The sequence below is a fragment of the Juglans microcarpa x Juglans regia genome, chromosome 5D (genome assembly GCF_004785595.1).
Source record: "Juglans microcarpa x Juglans regia isolate MS1-56 chromosome 5D, Jm3101_v1.0, whole genome shotgun sequence".
NCBI classification, from domain to species: domain Eukaryota; kingdom Viridiplantae; phylum Streptophyta; class Magnoliopsida; order Fagales; family Juglandaceae; genus Juglans; species Juglans microcarpa x Juglans regia.
In genome coordinates this window covers 7,732,034-7,754,579 of record NC_054602.1, presented here as the reverse complement: position 1 = coordinate 7,754,579, position 22,546 = coordinate 7,732,034, and the positions used below count along the sequence as shown (strand labels likewise).

At 36.0% G+C, this 22,546-nt stretch overlaps 2 protein-coding genes across 2 annotated transcripts; both read left to right on the top strand.

Annotated features, from left to right (window-relative positions):
- The first annotated feature begins 279 nt into the window (after window positions 1-279).
- On the top strand, window positions 280-4,179 carry LOC121264841 (putative receptor-like protein kinase At4g00960). The gene is made up of 9 exons (XM_041168148.1): window positions 280-310; window positions 446-507; window positions 610-769; window positions 2,187-2,330; window positions 2,554-2,696; window positions 2,754-2,964; window positions 3,086-3,323; window positions 3,544-3,697; window positions 3,835-4,179. Exons 1-9 carry the CDS (start codon window positions 280-282, stop codon window positions 4,177-4,179), a joined length of 1,488 nt encoding a protein of 495 aa, XP_041024082.1.
- Window positions 4,180-6,609: 2,430 nt separating this feature from the next.
- On the top strand, window positions 6,610-21,793 carry LOC121264380 (putative receptor-like protein kinase At4g00960). The gene is given in 8 exon segments (XM_041167529.1): window positions 6,610-7,484; window positions 14,192-14,317; window positions 14,550-14,680; window positions 14,757-14,967; window positions 15,089-15,139; window positions 15,142-15,325; window positions 21,011-21,164; window positions 21,301-21,793. Coding segments are annotated over 8 exon segments (1,947 nt in total). The 5' UTR covers window positions 6,610-6,706; the 3' UTR covers window positions 21,613-21,793.
- Window positions 21,794-22,546: the final 753 nt, after the last annotated feature.

Here is a 22,546-nt window from a genome sequence, read left to right as displayed (position 1 = left end):
GGTCACAAATACCTATTTTTCTTACAGTAAAATTATATATGTAATGGAGAGAAGGATAACTAATCCAATATGGATTTGATTTTGAATACATTAGCTAACATGCAAAAATTGACATCTTTAGTCAAAATTGCCTAATCTAATACCTAAACCAATGTCACTGCTCTGATGGATTATATGATTCAACTATTTGTAAAATTTTAAGAATAACACTCGCGTAACATCGTAGTGGTGACAAAAATCAAGTCAATTATTTGTTTTCATGATTGATGTGATAGGAATATGAATACTTATATTCTCTATAATATTGCTGGTATGTGAGATAAAATCATATCTTTGGTTCTCTAAAACATCTTTATAGTCTGTGATCCAAGTTAACAGACGCCTGGTTTGGTTTGGTAGATGAAATGAGATCATCTCATATAATTATTAGAAAATTTTCAATCAGGTGCTAGGACAATTGCTAGACAGGCTAACAAAACGCGCCGCACAAGGGAATTCTACTCGCAAGTTTGCTCTGGATAGCGAGCCTGCCACAGACTTTGAAACACTAATGCACTTGTGGAATGTACTCCTGATTTGGACCCCAATCAATGCACCATCTGCCTGAAGGGACTCGTGCAAGAAATTCCACGATGCTGTTATGGGAAGTGTGGAGGGAGATACGTAGCACCCAGTTGTGATTTAAGATTCGAGACTACCCCTTTCTATGACTTGAACGTTGAGGAATCATCGCCACTGCCACCACCACAGTTGCTTCCCCCTGCAGAAGGTAAGCTTGTTGATGCTTCATGCCCTGGAGATTTTCTTATTGGTTTCCTTTTTATTATTCAAAATATTCTTTGTGCAAATTAAGGTAGGGCCGAACATGGTACATGGGTAGTCCTTCTCCGACTACAACTCGGTATGCCAACTTAATATACAAATCTTACAAACATAATTTGAAGGGAAAAAACTATACCAGTATATACAAAAGCAAGCGTACATTTATATTAATTAAAGATAAATAAAAATTTTCCTTCTTTAACAAAAAAAATAAAATAAAATAGAAGATATTTACATTTAACTAGGAAGAAGAACGTTGAAAGGAATGTAAACAGAAAAAGGGCCTTGTGTAGAATTTTCCTATTTCAATTGGTAATAGCCCATTAGAGCACTAACATCCGCGTCCTTATATTGTTGGTCAAATTTTTGCCGAATCTCCAATATTTTCTTTCTTTATTCTAATAAAAAATATATTTTTTTTATTCTTACCGTGTTACTTTTTAACTCATTTTATTCATTTTTTTTTTAGTAAAAGTTATCTTTCTAACGATTATTTTTTTAGTACGTGTATTTAAATTTTTCTCTTTTCTTAATGATGGTGCTTTAGATTTTTTTTTTTTTATTTAAGAAGATGATAGTAACTCAATTTTATTTATAGCCATCATTTATGGCAGAGAAAAATTATGGTTACAACTAAAAACTTGAGAGTTACAAATATTCAAGAAAGACCAAAATTCGGCCTCAAAAAGACCTAGACACCATACCAAAAATAAGTCAAATACCCTGAAGTTACAAATATTCAAAAAGACCCAAACCCAAGTATAAAAAAAAGACCATAAGCAAACCAAACACTATACCATATACCTAGAAACCAGAATAAGTCAACCAAGAAAGCCAGATAAACATTAAAACATACAAAGCAAACAAAAAAAGACCCATTAACAGAATAAATTCAACGTAAGCAGATCGAATAATAGGAAGACCTGGCCTCGTTTGCATTTAAAATCCACCTTAACTCATCTCAACACATCTCATCTCATCTCATCTCATCTCATCTTATCATTATAATTTTCTGAAATTTTCACACAAAATATAATAAATAATTTAATTTTTATTCTACTATTCACAAATCATCTCAACTCATCTCAACTTATTTCTGAATCCAAATGACTCGTCTTTCAATACGCAAAGAGCCCTAGACAAGACAAAATATCCATAGAAGACCACAATAGGCTGTTACTTCCCTCCGATCCCATCCTTACCAGGAAATCTGCCGAAACATTCACCTCCTAAAAATATAAAATACTCAAACCGGAACCCCTTGATAATACATGCACGAATTGTCAGATTCTAGAATTCTGATTACGTTAATGCAAATTCAAAAATTCAGCACTTTGACAAAAGCAGAGCTTTGGTGCTTGCAGGAAACGGAAGTAACTCAACAAGAATTGCAATTCTTATAGTCCTGCTGATCGTCGCTTCTTTTGTTCTAATCATATGCATTTGCATCATCTATACAAGACTAGTGAAGAAATCAAGGGAGCAACTTCAAAGTAAGTTAAGATCTAATTTATCTTATGCCATTTCTAAGCAATACTGGTGATTGGTATTATTCTACACAAAAACATGGCATAATTTGGGGATTATCAACTATCAAACAGTTCTAGAAATTAAAATAGCTAATTAATTGTACGTAAGATGAGTGTTCCACCTGACCAGTTGACTTCTGCTAAAACAAAATGAACAATGCACTAATCTAATTCAAACTAATCGCTTGGTCTTTAGATGAACCCATATATGAAATTAGTAGTGCTGAAGAAAGGCTGCAATTCGAGTATCGGATAATTGAAGTTGCTACAGAGAACTTTTCTGCTCAAAACAAGCTTGGAGAAGGAGGATTTGGTGCTGTTTATAAGTTAATTCAAGATAATCGCGTGCAAGATAAGGTTATACTTATTATATACAGTATTTTGATGCATTTCTATTTTCAGGGTAAGTTTCCAAATGGAAAGGAAATAACTGTGAAGAGGTTGTCCATGGGCTCTCCACAAGGAGATGCAGAATTTAAGAATGAGGTCATGTTAGTGGCTATGCTTCAACACCGAAACTTGACAAGGCTTCTAGGATTTTGCTTGGAAGGGAGTGAAAGGCTTCTAGTCTATGAGCTTGTAAGGAATTCAAGCCTTGATAAGTTCATATTTGGTATGGTTGCACTTCTGCTTAAATTTTGAATTCTAGTCATAGTAATTTCTTTCCGTCCATTGGAATTTCTTGTCCTTCATATATAGCTTTAGCAAAATCATCAGCTTGCATGAATATGCAGATCCAATCAAACGTGCACAATTGAATTGGGAAGTGCGTGACAACATTATACAAGGCATTGCTCAAGGACTTCTTTACCTTCACGAAGATTCGCGACTTCGTATTATACATCGTGATCTCAAAGCTAGCAACATTTTATTAGATGCAGACATGAATCCCAAGATTTCAGATTTTGGGACCGCAAGATTATTTGAAGCAGATCAAACTCAAGCCAATACACACAAAATTGTGGGGACCTAGTAAGTATATCCACATAGTCTATACCTAATAATTGGAATATAGCATGCCATATACCCTAACGATTACTTTCTGTCATAGAGACTGTATGGAAATTCTACCAAAACCTTCTCCAACCAACAAATAATTAGATGGAATTTAGTCAATTTTAAACTTTAAATATGAAAAATTATGCAGCTATTTAACATGAAGTACTAATAATTTGGTCCTCCCTGCATGCAGTGGATACATGCCTCTGGAATATGCAATACGCGGACACTTTTCAGTAAAATCCGATGTGTTTAGTTTTGGCGTGTTAGTTCTAGAGATAGTGAGCGGTAAAAAAAATAACTCTAGCTTTCAGGGAGAGAATGAAGCTGGCTGCCTTCTAAGTTATGTAAGTGCAAATATTTTTTTTTTTTTATCCATTTCCTTCTTATCTCAAAGTCCGACCAGATAGTAAGTCATATGATGTTGAAAAAATAAATGAATGTTCTGCTTATTGTGGTGTCTCCCAATGTAACCATCCTGCAGGCATGGAAAAACTGGAGGGAGGGGACAACCTCAAATCTTGTAGATGCCACATTAAAGGCCAAGTCAACAACTCAAATAATGAGATGCATCCACTTTGGATTATTATGTGTTCAAGAAAATGTGGCTGATAGACCAACCATGGCTACAGTCGTCCTCATGTTTAATAGCCACTCTGTTACTCTACCAGTGCCCACAAGACCTGCATTTCTTATGCACAACACCAAATCAGATGTGTTGTCCCAATCAGAGAACGGTGTTGGCGTAACAAGACCAGATAGGCGTCGAAGTAGATCTGTCCAAGCCTCAAGAAATGAAGCTTTAATATCTGAGCTAGATGGCCGATAACTTTTGATGGAAGCTAGTGCAGCATTTTGTTTGAAATGCAATTCTACATGTTCAAGAGTCCCATCTCCCACCCCTTGTTTTTTTATTAAGCAACTTCTCTATAAATGAAGATGGTAATGTATACTTAAGTAGCTAGCAAAGATATCGCCAAGAGCCTAATGGCCTGATGGCATATATTCTGATTCTCCAAATGGAAAATCTGAATTCGAACCCTCCCACCCCCTTTAAAAAAAAAAAAAAAAAATAGCAAAGATATCTATAATGTCATTTTGTTCATCCCAAATGTTTAGACGTGATTATGCTTTAAATAATTAAGTAGATGTTGTGGGGGATGAATGAGTAACAATTGATCACAGGCGTTGTTAATAAAATCTATTTTTTTCCTTTTTTGTTTGAAATCTAATTTTTGCGATTTTTATTTTAATTTTCTTTTCTAGTAAATTTGTTAATTAAAAAATTTATTATTGTTTTAAAATTTTCATATAAGGCATGTCAAAATGACACATCTCGAACCATTATTGGAGCTGAGAGGACGTTTCGAATGGTTTATTGATGTGAATGCAACGACAAATGGAATAATTAGATAAATGGTGAAAAATTCAAAGATTAGAATGTTCAAATTTTGGAGTCAAGAGACCGATATATCTACAAAATTAAAATTTGTCTAATATGCGACTTTTTTAGTTTGACTCATTACTCAAAATTTAAACTCTACATTAGATTATTATTATTTATTAAACTATTTTTTAATAAAAAATTTTAATTTATTTAAATACCTTTTTTATTTTCATTTTCATAATCTCTAACTCTCCCCATCAATCTCCAGCAATTATTTTTATTTTCACAATTTATACCATTACTATCATTTTCACAATCCAATAATCTATAAAGACATTTATAATTACCATGTAGTACCAGGCATTGCAATAATGCAAAGTTTTGCATAAATCAAACTTCAACGGATGCTGAAATGTACTTGGGAAGACCGAAGAAATGAAACAAATACTTGCTGAAGGAGAAAGGAGAACGAGCAGGACGGATTTGTATGAAATAGTAAAAAATACATATGACTTTGCTACAACTCAAAAGTCATATATGATTTGTGGGATAGATTATATTTGAATCACATTAACTAAATTATGACTTTCACATTTGAACAATGCACAACTACAAGGACTAGTTTAGCGTGTACCTCTGAAAGTTTAATCTTGGAGTCCTTACCATTACAAGCAAAAATGCTTCTAACCCTTTCAATTTCTTGGTTAAGATGACCATCCTGTTTGTAACGAAAAAGTATGGATACTTTAAAGTCTGTTGTTCTTTATTTACTAAATGTTCTGGTGATTCTTTTGTAACACTGTTGGTATATGTGGATGATATTGTTATTGTCTCAAATCATTCACAAACTGTTGCTAATCTTATGGCTTTCTCAAATCTCTATTTTAAGCTAAAAGATCTTGGTGTTTTGAGGTATTTTTTGGGGCTAGAAGTTGCCAGATGTGCTAAGGTATATCTCTTTCTCAAAGAAAATATGCTCTTGAAATTGGTTCCGACTCTAGTTTATTAGCTGCTAAACCTGCTTGCTGGCCAATGGATAAAAACTTAAAACTCTCCAAAATAGAATTTGGAGGTCCTTTACTTACTGATCCAGCCTTTTACAGAAGGTTAATTAGTCATCTTCTTTAGTTGACACTTACTTGACTTGACTTATCCTTTTTTGTTATTACTTTGAGTCAATTTTTGGATCAGCCTCGACAGTCACACTATGATGCAACTGTTAAAGTGGTCAGATACATCAAAGCTACTATAGGCCATGGATTGTTCTTCCACAACAACTCTTCCTTACAACTTACAAGATTTTGTTACTCGGATTGGCCACCTGACCTGATTCTAGAAGATCCGTTACTGGTTTTTGTCTTTTTCTTAGAGATTCTTTAATTTCGTGGAAGTCTAAGAAGCAAGTTACCGTTTCTAGATCATCTGTTGAAGTTGAGTATCGATCTATGGCTTCTACTTGTTGTAAAATCAAATGGCTTATCTCTCTCTCTGCTAATTTCGGCATCTCATTTACTTCTCCATTTGTTCTATATTGTGATAGCCTCGGAATTTCAAAGCCCTGATTTCGGTGCTTGAAATCTTTAAGAGTAGTTTAACAAAAAAAAAATCTTAAGAGTAGGTTAGGTTTGGATGGACTATCACTCATCTATCTCATCTCATCTTGTTATTATAATTTTTATAAATTTTTATATAAAATATAATAAATAATTTAATTTTTTCAAATATCAAAATAATAATAATATTAAAAATATTCTAATAAAATTTTATTTAATTTTTAATTTTTATTTCAATTCATCTCATTTCAATTCAATTCAATACCTAACTTAGGAATTTTCAGTATCCTGAATTTTGAGAATTACAGAGAAGCAGCGCCAGTCCATCCTATTCTCCACCGAAATCATATATATGGGTTCCCTCGTTGGAAGCTTTCCAATTTGTAGACTAGAGAGTAGAGAGGGGAACAACGAAGATGTGTTGGAGACTACTTTTCTTCTCCTCCTTCGTTATCTTACTTCCTGTTGCTCCCACGGCTCAGTACTTTTGCTATCCAACTGGTACCTACTCCAGCAACAGTACGTACAGGGCAAACCTCGTTGGCCTCCTGGCCTCCATGTATTCCAACACGGAGATCGATTACGGGTTTTACAATTTCTCCGCCGGAGAAAATACCGACAAAGTGAATGCGATTGCACTTTGTAGAGGAGATATTACGCCGGAGTCATGTCGTAATTGTATCAATTCAACAAGTCAGGCTCTGTTACAGTCTTGTCCCAACCAGACGAAGGCATTCATGGGAGACGGTATGTGTACGCTACGATACTCAAACAGAACTATATTTGGCACCTTGGAAACTGAACATCCAATTATCTTTTCCAATATTGAAAACGCCTCGGACGTAGAGAATTTCAATCAGGTGCTAGGACAATTGCTAGACAGGCTAACAAAACGCGCCGCACAAGGGAAATCTACTCGCAAGTTTGCTCTGGACAGCGAGGCTGCCACAGACTTTGAAACACTATATGCACTTGTGGAATGTACTCCTGATTTGGACCCCAATCAATGCACCATCTGCCTGAAGAGACTCATGCAAGAAATTCCACGATGTTGTTACGGGAAGCATGGAGGGAGATACGTAGCACCTAGTTGTGATTTAAGATTCGAGACTGCCCCTTTCTATGACTTGAACCTTGAGGAATCATCGCCACCAGCATCACCCCCACCACCACAGTCGCTTCCCCCTGCTGAAGGTAAGCTTATTGATACTTCATGCCCCGGAAGTTTTCTTACTGGTTTCCTTTTTATTATTCAAATTATTCTTAATTTGTACAAATTAAAGCTGGGCGGAACATGGGTAGTCCTTCTCCGACTACAACTCAGGGTATGCCAACTTAATATACAAATATTATAAACATAATTTGAAGTAAAAAACTCTATCAGTATATACATAAACAACCGTACATATATATTAATTAAAGATAAATAAAAATTTTCCTTCTTTAACGTAAAGAAAAAGAAGCGTACATAGCCGGATGCGAAAGATCTAATTACATTATTTGATGATTGCATCTGTTTTGGTTCAATGAGTTTTTTTTTTTAATACCTCAACTTAAAATGCATATAGGTGAAGATTGGTGCTGTTACGAAATTGATTTTAAATTTGATATATTAAATATGATAAATTTAATTTTGTATAATACCTTTATCAATAAAATATTTCTCATAATATAAAGTTTTGTTGAGTTTAGCTGATCAAACCCATCTGTTACTTTAGTTCTTTTGTATTACGATAAAAGAAAATTGTGTTCATTGATACTTTTACTGCGCTTGCAAGCTAACATGTAAACGCAATAATTATTAAGGAATGTATTATATTAGAAAAAAATATCAATACATTTTATTTTTGTCCGATTCATTTTAACAATTAGGGGTGTAATATCACCTACGGAAAATTTCGGTCCTTCCTTTTTCCGGATCAGATTGGACCGATTATCTCTAAGGACTGGACTGGACCAAACCATAGTTATTAGTCCGGTCCATCAGACCGATTCGGTCCATATAAGTTAGGAACATTATTTTCATCTTTTCTTTTCTTTTTTGGCAAATAAATTAATACAAAAAATTAATTAAACTAGTAAAATTAAAATTAAGTGAGTTCTTTAACGTGATTATGTAACTAACTCATTAAAAAAATAATTAACTATAATTATATTTATTATCTTAATAGTTACTAACTTAGTACTTTAGTATTCATAATGACCTATATTAAAACTTTAACATTTTATATATGGTCAATGAATATTAAATAATTTAATTTTTCATTAATTATTCCTACTTACTTGCAATTTAGGTATCTTAAAAAAGATTACCTAATTACTTTAATTAGGTATAATATATATTAGTTAATTGATAGCATATATTATTTTATATTTTATATGGTCAATAATTGTACATTAGATGAAAATTACATAATTAACTTCTTAAACTACTATATAAAATATTATATTATATATAAAAAAATATTTAAAAAACTTATATGTAAATAATTCGATCAGTTTTGATCCGATCCGATTCGATCCAGTTCAATAAAACCACACCTCGAAATCGGACCAATTACCAATTTTTACAAGAGGTCAAGATCGAAACCGATCAACCACCCCTTATTGGTTTGGCCCGAACTGAACCATCCAATCCGATCGGTTTTTCTTGGCTAGACCGATACAATTACACCCCTTAAAAACAATGTATTAGGTGCCCTAAAAACATATTCGCAACATGTAAATATTCCAATATCCACCATTATCGACTCTCCCTCTACCGCCTCCACTATTGTTGATATAAGCTCCCGTTCCAAGTTTCCAACTCACAGATATCAGCCATGCAGAACAAGTTTGCTTAACGAGGGTGATGTTTGGTCATAGGTGAAGAAAGGGAAACCGAAGAGAAGGAAATGAGAAAATTCTAGAATATCTTGTATTACTGAAATGAGAGTACACAAACTATAAAGTAAAAGTAACTAAGGTACACTTGAGGTAACTGTGCACGTGAGTACATGCGGACATGTAAAGTAAAAAATAACATTTAAAATAACTGGTAATAGCCCCCTCAAGTTGGAATGTGTAAATTAAGCACACCTAGCTTGCTGAGAAGAGTATGAAATCTATTAGAAGCTAAAGGTTTAGTGAAGAAATCTGCCAACTAATGTTCTGAAGAAACATGAAGAGTACAAAAACACTATGTTGAACCATATCTCTAACTAAATGACAATTTATTTCAATATACTTAGTCCTTTTATGGAAAACCGGATTAGTAGCAATATGAATGGTTGCATGACTATCACAATATAGAACAAATGGAGAAGTAAATGAGATGCCGAAATCAGCAGAGAGAGAGATAAGCCATTTGATTTTACAACAAGTAGAAGCCATAGATCGATACTCAACTTCAACAGATGATCTAGAAACGGTAACTTGCTTCTTAGACTTCCATGAAATTAAAGAATCTCTAAGAAAAAGACAAAAACCAGTAACGGATCTTCTAGAATCAGGGCAGGTGGCCAATCCGAGTAACAAAACCTTGTAAGTTGTAAGGAATAGTTGTTGTGGAAGAACAATCCATGGCCTATAGTAGCTTTGATGTATCTGACCACTTTAACAGCTGCATCATAGTGTGACTGTCGAGGCTAATCCAAAAATTGACTCAAAGTAATAACAAAAAAGGATAAGTCAGGTCAAGTAAGTGTCAACTAAAGAAGATGACTAATTAACCTTCTGTAAGAGGCTGGATCAGTAAGTAAAAGACCTCCAAATTCTGTTTTGGAGAGTTTTAAGTTTTTATCCATTGGCCAGCTAGCAGGTTTAGCAGCTAATAAACTAGAGTCGGAACCAATTTCAAGAGCATATTTTCTTTGAGAAAGAGACATACCCTTAGCACATCTGGCAACTTCTAGCTCCAAAAAATACTTCAAAACACCAAGATCTTTCAACTTAAAATAGAGATTTAAGAAAGCCATAAGATTAGCAACAGTTTGTGAATGATTTGAGACAATAACAATATCATCCACATATACCAACAGTGTTACAAAAGAATCACCAGAAAATTTAGTAAATAAAGAATAACAGACTTTGACTGAGTAAATCCATAAGCAACCAGAGTTGAAGAGAATTTAGAAAATCATTGACGAGAAGCTTGTTTTAAGCCATATAAAAACTTGAGCAGCTTACAAACTAGAGGATCTCCAGGTTTAGAAAAACCAAGAGAAAGTTTCATGTATACCTCCTCATCCAAATTCTCATGAAGAAATGCATTGTTGACACCTAATTGATGCACCTCCCGATTGTGTTTAGCAACTAAGGCAAGAAAGCAACGAACAGTGGTCAGTTTTGCAACAAAAGAAAAAGTATCAAAGTAATCAATTCCCTCTTGTTGAGTATACCCTTTTGCAACCAACTAAGCCTTATACCTTTCTAGAGTGCCATCAAATTTCAACTTGCACTTGTAAACCCATTTACAGCCAATGGGCTGCTTGCTAGGAGGTAAATCAGTTAGGATCTAAGTTTTATTAGCTTCAAGAGCATTGATTTTAGTTGCCATTGCATCCCTCCAATGAGGATATGTGATGGCTTGATGAAAGAATTTGGGTTCATATAGGGAATCAACAGAGGAACATAAATGCTTATAGGAAGAGGAAAATTTAGAATATGACAAATATGAAGAAATAGGGTAAAGGGTACCTGAAGCTGAAGAACCATCAAGCAGAGGAGAAGTAGTAACTTTATTATTTGATATCAAGGAACAATGATAATGCTACAAGTAATCAGGTGGTCTTCTATTTCTTGTAGACTTGCGGATGGGAATTGGAGGTGACGAATTCTTAGATGTATCAGAATGAGTGAGTAGAGAGTTGTGTGAAAAGGAAGAAATAGAAGCATTTGAAAGAGGAACTGGTAGGATAAGATTTGGATAGAAAGAATAATGATTCTTTTGTTAGAGAAAATATGTTGATAAGGTGAGTCTAGTTTGAAAGGAAAAATATGTTCATGGAATATGACATCTCTTGAAATGATGATCTTTTGAATATGAAGACTATACAATTTGTATTCTTTGATACCAGTAGGATATCCTAAGAATACACAAGCTTGGGCTCGAGCAAAAAACTTAGTAGAGAAAGGATTACCAAGTAAGAATGCATAAAAAGATAACCAAAGATTTTAAGATGATTGTACTAAGGTTTAGTAGAAAAAGTACTTCATATGGCGATTTATGTGCTAAAACAGATGTGAGAATTCTATTTATAAGATAAACAACAGTGAGAATACAATTACTCCAAAATTATAAAAGAATATTTGATTGAAAACGAAGAGATCTAGCAAGATTGAGTATATGTTGATACTTTCTTTCAACAATAGCATTTTGTTGTGGAGTGTAAACATAATTGTATTGGTGTACAACTCCTCTGCTAGAAGAAAAAAAAAAGATTTCAGTTCAAACTCTAAACCATCATCAGTATGATTGGTTTTTATTTTATAATTAAACTGAGTTTCAATAAAAACAAAAAAAGATTATAGATATGAATGTGTTTCAGACTTGGATTTAAGCAAATATATCCAAGTACATCTATTGTAATCATTGACTATGATTAGAAAAAATTTAAAACCATCATATGAAGTAATTGAAAAAGGCCCCCAGATATCACAATGAATGAGCTCAAAAATAGAGCTAGAAGTTGAGAAACTTAAAGGAAAAGGAAGTATTTTCTATTTAACAAGTGGATAAACATCACAATGACTATTATTTGGAGTTGTAGAACACAAAATATCATAAGACAAATCATGCAATCTAGAATCAGAAATATCTCTAAGGCGACAATGCCAAATGTGAGAACTATTTTTGACAAAATTACAATGAGAAAATGTAATTGAATTACAAGAAATAGAGGTGCCTGAAACTTACAGTAAATGATAGAAACCTTGAGAATGTTTAGCTACTCCAATCATCCACCAATTGAAGAGGTCCTGGATATAACAAAAACCATGTAAGAACAATAAAAAATAAAAAGCTGTGAAGTTAACTTGCAAACTGAAATGAGATTAAAGGTAAATGTGGGAACATATAGAACATCAGTCAGAACTAGAGAATTAGAGAGTCTAACCGTGCCCATATGTGTAACTGGAATACAAGAACCATTACGCAATTTCACAGAGATATTGATAGGGGTTGGTATTGAAGAAAAAAAAGGAAAGAGAACCAATCATATGATCAGTTGCTCCAGAATCAAGAATCTAAGACTGTTGATGAAATGCAATTATATCAACAACATATAAAACTAAAGACTGAAAATAATCAAGAATTGAAATATCTAAAAAAGATGGTGCAGAGGAAGTTGATGGTGCAGGTGGAGAAATGGTTGGAACTGTACCTGCTTGATTCACATAAGAATGATTAGTTTGATTTTGAAGAAATGTAAGAAGCTGTTGACATTGCTCTGGAGAAAAAGGAAAAGTTTGAACCATAACCAAATCTGAAACAGATTGGCTAGGAATGGCCTGATTAGCAGTAGAATTCCAGGGTTTTGCTTTATATCCATCAAGGTGGATAATCATGGATTTTATAACATTCATCAACCGTATGACCCGATAAACCACAGTGGGTACAATAAGGTTGTTCCTTACGATTTATAGGTTGTTTGCCATTTTTGGAGCGATTGCTAGAATCACGATTAGTCAACATAGCAACAGAATCATTAAAAGATAAAGAATCAGAAGCAATCTCTTTGTTTTTCTTTTTGAAGAATAAGAGAAAAAAACCTTATTAATCGGAGGAAATATATTAGAAAGCAAGATCTGACTTCGTAAATGAGCATAAGACTCATTAAGCCCCATCATGAGTCAAAGAGGCAACAACATTCCGGATCTGGAATATACAAGGTCGATTGCTTTGAGCAAATCGCTCCTTCAAATCATTCCACATCTCTTTAGCAAAATCAATGTAAATGCAAGAGGAGGAGATTTCTTTCGACAAAGCATTGAGTAACCAAGAAAGAACAACAGTATTACAATGAATCCAAGCATGATACATCAGATTGTTCTCAGTAGGCTGGCAATGAGAGCCATAGACATGGACCGATTCCATGTAAGGTAATTATATCCGGTCAGTGGTTGGGAGACAAGAATTGCTCTAAGATCATCACCACTCTGAAGATAGTAAGGATTCGAATAATCCACAGAGGAATGAGGTGGAACAGCGGAAGAATTAGCAAAAGACGATTCGTCTGTAGGAATAGGCTTAATGGCGCTTCACTGGTTAGGATTTCATCTGATACTATGATAAGAGAGAAATCGAGGCAAGGGAAACCGAAGAGAAGGAAATCAGAAAATTCTAGAATATCTTGTATTAAGGCTCGGTTTGGATGGCTAGATCTGGTCTGTACGGACGAGAGGATTTTGGACATCGAAACGGTTAGTATTTCATTTTTTTTTCATCTCTATTTCATCTACAAATTTTCAAACTCATCTCAAACAAATCGCAAAAAGTTAAAATTATCTCATCTCATCTCACTATCTAAACATACATTTTTTTACAAATCATCTCATATTATCTTAACCCAAAAAATTTTACTACTATTCAAAACATCTTATTTTATCTTATCTCATCTGAACTGCCTATCCAAATCAGGCTTTTCTGAAATGAGAGTACACGAAATATAAAGTAAAAGAAACTAAAGTACACTTGAGGTAACTGTGCATGTGAGTACGTGTGAACATATAAAGTAAAAAATAACATTATACAATAACTGGTAATAATAGGTGTATTTTAATTTTTCTCTGTTCTTAATGACGGTGCTTTACCTTTGTCCCTCTAATACCTGCACAAATTGTCAAATTCCAAAATTCTGATTACGTTAATGCAAATTCCAAAATACAGCACTTTGACAAAAGCAGAGCTTTGGTGCTTGCAGGAAACGGAAGTAACTCAACAAGAATTGTAATTCTTATAGTCCTGCCGATTGTCGCTTCTTTTGTTCTAATCATATGCATCTGCATCTTCTATACAAGAGTGAAGAAATCAAGGGAGCAACTTCAAAGTAAGTTAAGATTTAATTTATCTTTTGCCATTTCTAAGCAATACTGGTGATTGGTATGATTCTACACAAATATATGGCATAATTTGTGCATTGTCAACTATCAAACAGTTCTAGAAATTAAAATAGCTAATTAATTGTACGTAAGATGAGTGTTCTGCCTGACCAGTTGACTTCTGCTAAAACAAAATGAACAATGCACTAATCTAATTCAAACTTATCGCTCGGTCTTTAGATGAACCCGTATATGAAATTAGTAGTGCTGATAAAAGGCTGCAATTCGAGTATCGGATAATTGAAGTTGCTACAGAGAACTTTTTTGCTCAAAACAAGCTTGGAGAAGGAGGATTTGGTGCTGTTTATAAGGTAATGCAAGATAATCGCGTGCAAGATAAGGTTATACATATTATATACAATACTTTGATGCATTTCTATTTTCCAGGGTATGTTTCCAAGTGGAAAAGAAATAGCTGTGAAGAGGTTGTCCATGGGTTCTCAACAAGGAGATGCAGAATTTAAGAATGAGATCAGGTTAGTGGCTATGCTTCAACACCGAAATTTGACAAGGCTTCTAGGATTTTGCTTGAAAGGGAGAGAACGGCTTCTAGTCTATGAGCTTGTAAGGAATTCAAGCCTTGATAAGTTCATATTTGGTATGGTTGCACTTCTGCTTAAATTTTGAATTTTAGTCATGGTAATTTCTTTCCATCCATTGGAATGTCTTGTCCTTCATATATAGCTTTAGCAAAATCATCAGCTTGCATGAATATGCAGATCCAATCAAACGTGCACAATTGAATTGGGAAGTGCGTGACAACATTTACAAGGCATTGCTCGAGGACTTCTTTATCTTCATCAAGATTCCCGCCTTCGTATTATTCACCGTGATCTCAAAGCTAGCAACATTTTATTAGATGCAGACATGAACCCCAAGATTTCAGATTTTGGGACGGCAAGATTATTTGAAGCAGATCAAACTCAAGCCAATACGCACAAAATTGTGGGGACCTAGTAAGTATATCCACGTAGTCTATAGCTAATAAGTGGAATATACCCTAACGATTACTTTCTGTCACAGAGACCATATGGAAATTCTTAAAACCTTCTCCGACCAACAACTAATTAGATTGAATTTAGTCAATTTTAAACTTTAAATATGAAAAATTATGTAGCTATTTAACATGAAATAATGTTTGGTCCTCCCTGTTATGAGGTGGCTTGAATTCTGATTGAACAGTGTCGTAGGTTCGCTCGAGCGGAGGTTCACTCAGCTCGAGCGAATTCAGACAGAGAGCTTCGCTCGACATTCGCTCGACATTCGCTCGACATTCAGCTCGAGCGAATTCAGACAGAGAGCTTCGCTCAAGTATCGCTCGACATTCAGCTCGAACAATATTCAAGGCAGAGAGCTTCGCTCGACCCTCGCTCGACACCCAGCTCGAGCGAGTTCAGGCAGAGAGCTTCGCTCGACTCTCGCACAACTGTTGGCTTGAGCGAAGTACAGAATATCTACGTTCGCTCGACACTCGCTCGACGTTCGCTCGAGCCAATGTTCACAAAAGTGAATTCTCACTTTTTGATATAAATATCAAACGGCGCCTCTTTCATTTTGGGATTAGGGACTTCAGAATTCATTTGTTCTTGTTTTAGTGTTTTCTTGAGAGAGAAGTCTAGAGAGAGTTTTGAGAGATAACTTCCTTGTGAAGTTTTGTTGTATTGATTTGTACTCCATCTCTGTTGATAGTGAAATCTTCGATACCGACCCCACCAGTGGACGTAGGCTCGTTTTGAGTCGAACCACTTAATTCTTGGTGTTCTTTCTGTGAGATTGTCATCTATTTCTAACGCTTAGTTCCGCTACTATACTTCTTGTTAGTCTTAACTACACTTATTCCCAACAAACTGGTATCAGAGCTTTGCTCAGGATCTGGAGGGATGGCTATGGCTAAGTTCGAAGTGGAGAAATTTGACGGTCAGAACAGTTTCAGTCTATGGCGCATCAAGATGAAGGCTTTACTGCGACAACAGGGCTTGTCAAAAGTATTAGAAGCGTCAGTATCTGAAGATTCTCCGGCTCCTTCGAAAGAAGAAGAAGAAAAGGTACACAGTACTATTCTTTTGTCACTATCTGATGGAGTTTTAAGAGAAGTTGCTGATGAGGAAACAGCAATTAGTCTCTGGTCTGCACTTGAGAATCTGTACATGAAGAGATCTCTCACTAACCGGTTGTATTTGAAACAACGGTTATACACTCTCAAAATGAAGGAAGATACTCTTATTTCTGAACACCTAGATGAGTTTAATAAACTCATTATGGATCTGAGGAACATAGATATTAAGCTTGAAGAAGAAGATCAAGCGTTAATTATTTTATGTTCATTACCCACATCTTTTGAGAACTTTGTAAATTCCATGTTGTATGGTAGAAATACAATTTCCTTGGTAGATGTAAAGTCTGCTTTGAATTCTAAGGAGTTGAGGAGTAAATTGAGTGTGAAGAACACTAATGAACAAGCTAGTGGCTTGTTTGTTAAAGGGTCCTCAAACAGGGGTAGATCGAATGACAGGGGTTTAGAGAAGAATAAGGGAAATCCAGGGGCAGTTCACAAACAACGTTCAGTAAGAAAAACGTCAAATGTCATTACTGCCATAAGTTTGGTCACTATAAGAACGAGTGTCCAAAATTGAAAAACAAAGAGGACGGCACTAGTTCATCTAATGCCGTTAGTGTTGCTGATAATAGGTCTAACGACCTAGATCTTGTTCTAGCAATAAGCGACTCCAATAGTCGCTTTAGTGACAAGTGGGTTTTGGACTCAGCTTGCACTTTCCATATGTGTCCCAAGAGGACTGGTTCACTAACTATGAATCGGTCAACGGAGGTTCTGTTTTGTTAGAGAATGATATGGGTTGTAAAATTGCTGGAATTGGTTCAGTCAGAATTAAGATGTTTGATGGAATTGTCCGGACATTGTCTAATGTTCGACATATTCCAGATTTGAAAAAGAATCTTATTTCTTTGGGTACTCTTGATTCTCTGGACTATAAGTACACTGGTGAAGGTGGAGCTATCAGAGTCAGTAAGGGCTCTATGGTTGTGATGAAAGGAGATAAGACAAATGGTCTTTATTTCCTTCAGGGCTCTACAGTGACAGGTGCAGCTGCAGTGTCAGTGTTAGATGATCCAGATTCAGATGTCACTCGTTTGTGGCATATGCGTTTGGGTCATATGAGTGAAAAGGGAATGTCAATTCTGAGTAAGCAGGGTTTGTTATGTAATCAGAAGATAGGGAAACTGGATTTTTGTGAGCACTGTGTGTTTGGCAAACAGTGCAGGGTTCAGTTCTCTACAGGGGTTCACAGAACCAAAAGTTCTGTGGACTACATTCATTCTGATCTTTGGGGCCCATCTTCCATCCCGTCAAAAGGTGGAGCTCAATACTTGCTTACGTTCATTGATGATTTCTCTCGGAAGGTTTGGGTCTACTTTTTGAAGCAGAAGAGCGATGTATTTGTCAACTTCAAACAGTGGAAAGCTTTGATTGAAAATCAGTCGGGCAAGAAAATCAAGCGACTTCGCACTGACAACGGTATGGAGTTCTGCGGAGGTGAGTTTGATGAATTCTGCAGAAATGAGGGTATTGCCAGACATCGTACAGTTAGACATACTCCACAGCAAAACGGGGTAGCTGAACGGATGAACAGGACCCTCTTGGAGAGAGCTCGCAGCATGCTTTCTAATGCAGGCTTGGCTAAGGATTTCTGGGCCGAAGCAATCAACACGGCCTGTTACTTGATCAATCGCTCTCCAGCCACAGCGATTGGTTTGAAGACTCCGAATGAGGTATGGTCTGATACTCCTACTGATTATTCAAATTTGAAAATTTTTTGTTGTCCTGCATATTTTCATGTTAATGATGGAAAACTTGAGCCAAGGGCAAAGAAGGGCATATTTATTGGGTATGCCAATGGGTGAAGGGATTCAGATTGTGGTGTACTGATCCTAAATCACCCAAGTTTGTAATCAGTAGGGATGTCACTTTTGATGAAAAATCCATGCTTAGACCGAGAAATGAGAATTCTGAGTCTACAGGACAAGAACAGGATGTTAGAAAGCAGGTGGAGTTTCAGGTGGAAGCATCACAAGGGCTGCCCAACGGTGCCCAAGATCATGCTATTGAAGATGAGCATGATTCTGATTCAGGTAGCGGCGCACAAGGTGAGCAAGACTACAGTATAGCGACTGGTAGACAGAGGAGGCAGATTAGACCACCTCAGAGATATGCTCATGCAGATATGGTTATGTATGCTCTTACTACGGCAGAGAATATTGGTGGTCAGGAACCTTCCAGTTATTCAGAAGCTGTCAAGAGCGTAGAATCTGCACAGTGGTGCGCAGCCATGACTGAAGAGATTGAGTCTCTTCACAAAAACCAAACATGGATTTGGTTCTGTTGCCAAAGAAGGTAAAGACTGTTGGCTGCAAATGGGTTTTCAAAAGAAAAGAGGGAATCTAGGGTGATACAGATGCAAGGTACAAGGCACGCTTAGTTGCTAAGGGCTTCAGTCAGAGAGAAGGCATCGACTTCACTGAAGTCTTCTCTCCAGTGGTGAAACACAGTTCGATCAGATTACTACTAGCTTTAGTAGCATTGTATGACTTAGAGCTACAGCAACTTGATGTTAAAACAGCGTTCCTACATGGTGAACTTGAAGAAACCATTTACATGCATCAGCCAGAGGGATTCATTGTTGAAAACAAAGAAGATCATGTGTGCAGATTGAAGAAGTCTTTATATGGTTTGAAGCAGTCGCCAAGGCAATGGTATAAGCGGTTTGATTCCTTTATGATTAATCATGGTTATTTGAGAAGTAACTATGATAGTTGTGTTTATCATAAGGAATTATCTGATAAGTCTTTCATTTATTTGCTATTATATGTTGATGATATGCTTATTGCTGCTAGAAGTATATTTGACATAGGTTTGTTAAAGACCCAACTCAGAAATGAGTTTGAAATGAAAGACTTAGGTGCTGCAAAGAAGATTTTGGGAATGGAAATCTTCAGAGATAGGAAAGCTGGAAAGTTGTACTTGTCCCAGGAAAAGTATATTGAGAAAGTGCTTCAGAGATTTGGGATGTTTGATTCCAAACCAGTAAGTACACCACTTGCTACACACTTTAAGCTTTCAGCTTGCCTATCTCCTCAGACAGATGAAGAGGAACAGTTCATGGCTAGTGTTCCTTATTCAAATGCAGTTGGCAGCATCATGTATGCAATGGTTTGCACCCGCCCAGACATTTCACAGGCAGTGAGCGTAGTTAGCAGGTATATGGCTAACCCAGGTAAGACTCATTGGCAGGCTGTGAAATGGATACTCAGGTATCTGAGGGGAACCCTGAACTTTGGGTTAATATTTGATAGAGATGTCGATCTCAATTCCAAAGTTACTGGTTTTGTTGATTCAGATTATGCTGGAGACTTAGATAAAAGAAGATCATTGACAGGTTATGTTTTCACTCTGTGTGGGTCAGCTATCAGTTGGAAAGCAACACTACAATCCACTGTTGCTTTATCAACTACCGAGGCAGAGTACATGGCAGCAGCAGAGACTGTTAAGGAGGCCATTTGGTTGAAAGGCTTGATCAATGACTTGGGTTTACAACAAGAAGGGATCTCAGTATTCTGTGACAGTCAGAGTGCAATACATTTGACCAAAAATCAAATGTATCATGAAAGAACGAAGCACATTGATGTCAGGTACCATTTTCTCAGAGAGATTGTTATAGAGGGTGCTATACAGATTCTGAAGATTGCTACTACAGAGAATCCAGCAGATATGATGACTAAGCCAGTTGCAGTATACAAGTTCAAACTTTGTTTGGACTTGATTGGTGCTCGCATTTTGTCATTCCCGTAAGGGATTTGGTGGTGGGGATTGGTTTTGTGGTCGGAGGTTTTTTGTGTTTTGGCAGAGTTCAAGCCAAGGTGGAGATTTGTTATGAGGTGGCTTGAATTCTGATTGAACAGTGTCGTAGGTTCGCTCGAGCGGAGGTTCACTCAGCTCGAGCGAATTCAGACAGAGAGCTTCGCTCGACATTCGCTCGACATTCAGCTCGAGCGAATTCAGACAGAGAGCTTCGCTCAAGTATCGCTCGACATTCAGCTCGAGCAATATTCAAGGCAGAGAGCTTCGCTCGACCCTCGCTCGACACCCAGCTCGAGCGAGTTCAGGCAGAGAGCTTCGCTCGACTCTCGCACAACTGTTGGCTTGAGCGAAGTACAGAATATCTACGTTCGCTCGACACTCGCTCGACGTTCGCTCGAGCCAATGTTCACAAAAGTGAATTCTCACTTTTTGCTATAAATATCAAACGGCGCCTCTTTCATTTTGGGATTAGGGACTTCAGAATTCATTTGTTCTTGTTTTAGTGTTTTCTTGAGAGAGAAGTCTAGAGAGAGTTTTGAGAGATAACTTCCTTGTGAAGTTTTGTTGTATTGATTTGTACTCCATCTCTGTTGATAGTGAAATCTTCGATACCGACCCCACCAGTGGACGTAGGCTCGTTTTGAGTCGAACCACTTAATTCTTGGTGTTCTTTCTGTGAGATTGTCATCTATTTCCAACGCTTAGTTCCGCTACTATACTTCTTGTTAGTCTTAGCTACACTATTCCCAACACTCCCTGCATGCAGTGGATACATGCCTCCGGAATATGCAATACGCGGACACTTTTCAGTAAAATCCGATGTGTTTAGTTTTGGTGTGTTAGTTCTGGAGATAGTGAGCGGTAAAAAAATTAATTCTATAATTTGTAATGGAGATAATGAAGTCGGCCTTCTAAGTTATGTAAGTACTAAAATCTCTGTGCACATTTCGATCCTTTCTGTGTCAAAGTGTGATCACTAGTAATTCACATAATAAATAAAAAATAAATGAAAGTTGTGTCTGTTGTTTATCTGCCAATAATATAACCATTTTACAGGCTTGGAGAAATTGGAGGGAGGGGACAATTTCAAATCTTGCAGATTCCACCATAAGGAACAGTTGTTCAGAAACTCAAATAATGAGATGCATCCACATTGGGCTATTATGTGTTCAGGAAAACTTGGCTAACAGACCGAACATGGCTTCAGTTGTTCTCATGTTCAATAGCCAGTCTATCACTTTACCAGTACCCACAAGACCTGCCTTTCTTATGCACAGCAACAATGATGGATCGGATAAAGTACATAGAAGTAGCTCTGCCCAACCCTCGATAAATGAGGCTTCAATTTCTGAGCTAGATCCTCGGTAGCATCTGATGGAAATGCCCCCTTTTAACTTAAACCTTTGTGTTTGGAAATGAAATGTTACTGATACAATATGCCCTTTCCCCCTTCTTTTTTTTTTTTTCTCTCTCTCTCTCTCTCTTTTTTTTTACTTAAATGGTAAATCTGCAATAATACATTGGTTCATTTCCTTCATTACAAGTACTATTTGTAACGTAAACTAATTGCTTTCCTTGTTGTACAAGTGCGTTTAATTCCTTCTGCGATTCTTTTATTAGTATGATTGGGTCTGAAAGTGATTCCAAATCATTGCAACCCCTATAATTTGAACAATCAACGAATCCTCAGAAACACCGAACTTGCCGCAATGACTTCTGTTCTCCTAAATTTTCTAACTTATCTCTTTGGAAAATGAAAAACCCTCTCTGAATTTTCGGAGAACTTTGTGGGGGAATTTTGATGGATATAACAAGGGAGACAAACACAAGGAGGTCGCTTGGTTGACTTTTCACCGTCGTTGGAGTCTTGGATGGATCGATTCGAATTATTATAACCTTAGCAGATTGCTCAAGGTATCATTTGCTTTTGGATATTAAGTTGAGTTAAGTTAAATTCTTTATAAATAATAGTGAGTTGAAATGAAAAAATAAATTTTGTAGAGTTTACTTAAGACGAGTTTAAATATGTGGATGTTAAAATAAATTTAGATGTATTTATGAGAAGTTGAAAAAGATTGTGAGTCCAGCATGTAAATAAATGTTGATTTGAAAATAGTTGTGAGTCCTACGTGTAAATAGGTTTTGAGTTGAAATAAATTTAATAATTTAATAGTTAAGTGTTTAGATGTTAGACTGAACTTAAAATTAGACATAACTGAATTGATTTTAGTTGAGTCTAACAACCGAATGGAACCTTAATATGTATCATAGAGAAATTTTTAATCTAAATTTAAAAGATCCA

Bases quoted from the DNA above. Each gene is read 5' to 3' on its own strand.
- LOC121264841 (XM_041168148.1), top strand. From the start codon at position 280: ATGAATACTTATATTCTCTATAATATTGCTG. The intron at 508-609 runs GTTTGCTCTGGA...ATCTGCCTGAAG, and splicing joins CAAGGGAATTCTACTCGCAA to GGACTCGTGCAAGAAATTCC. The intron at 3,698-3,834 runs GTAAGTGCAAAT...ACCATCCTGCAG, and splicing joins CTGGCTGCCTTCTAAGTTAT to GCATGGAAAAACTGGAGGGA.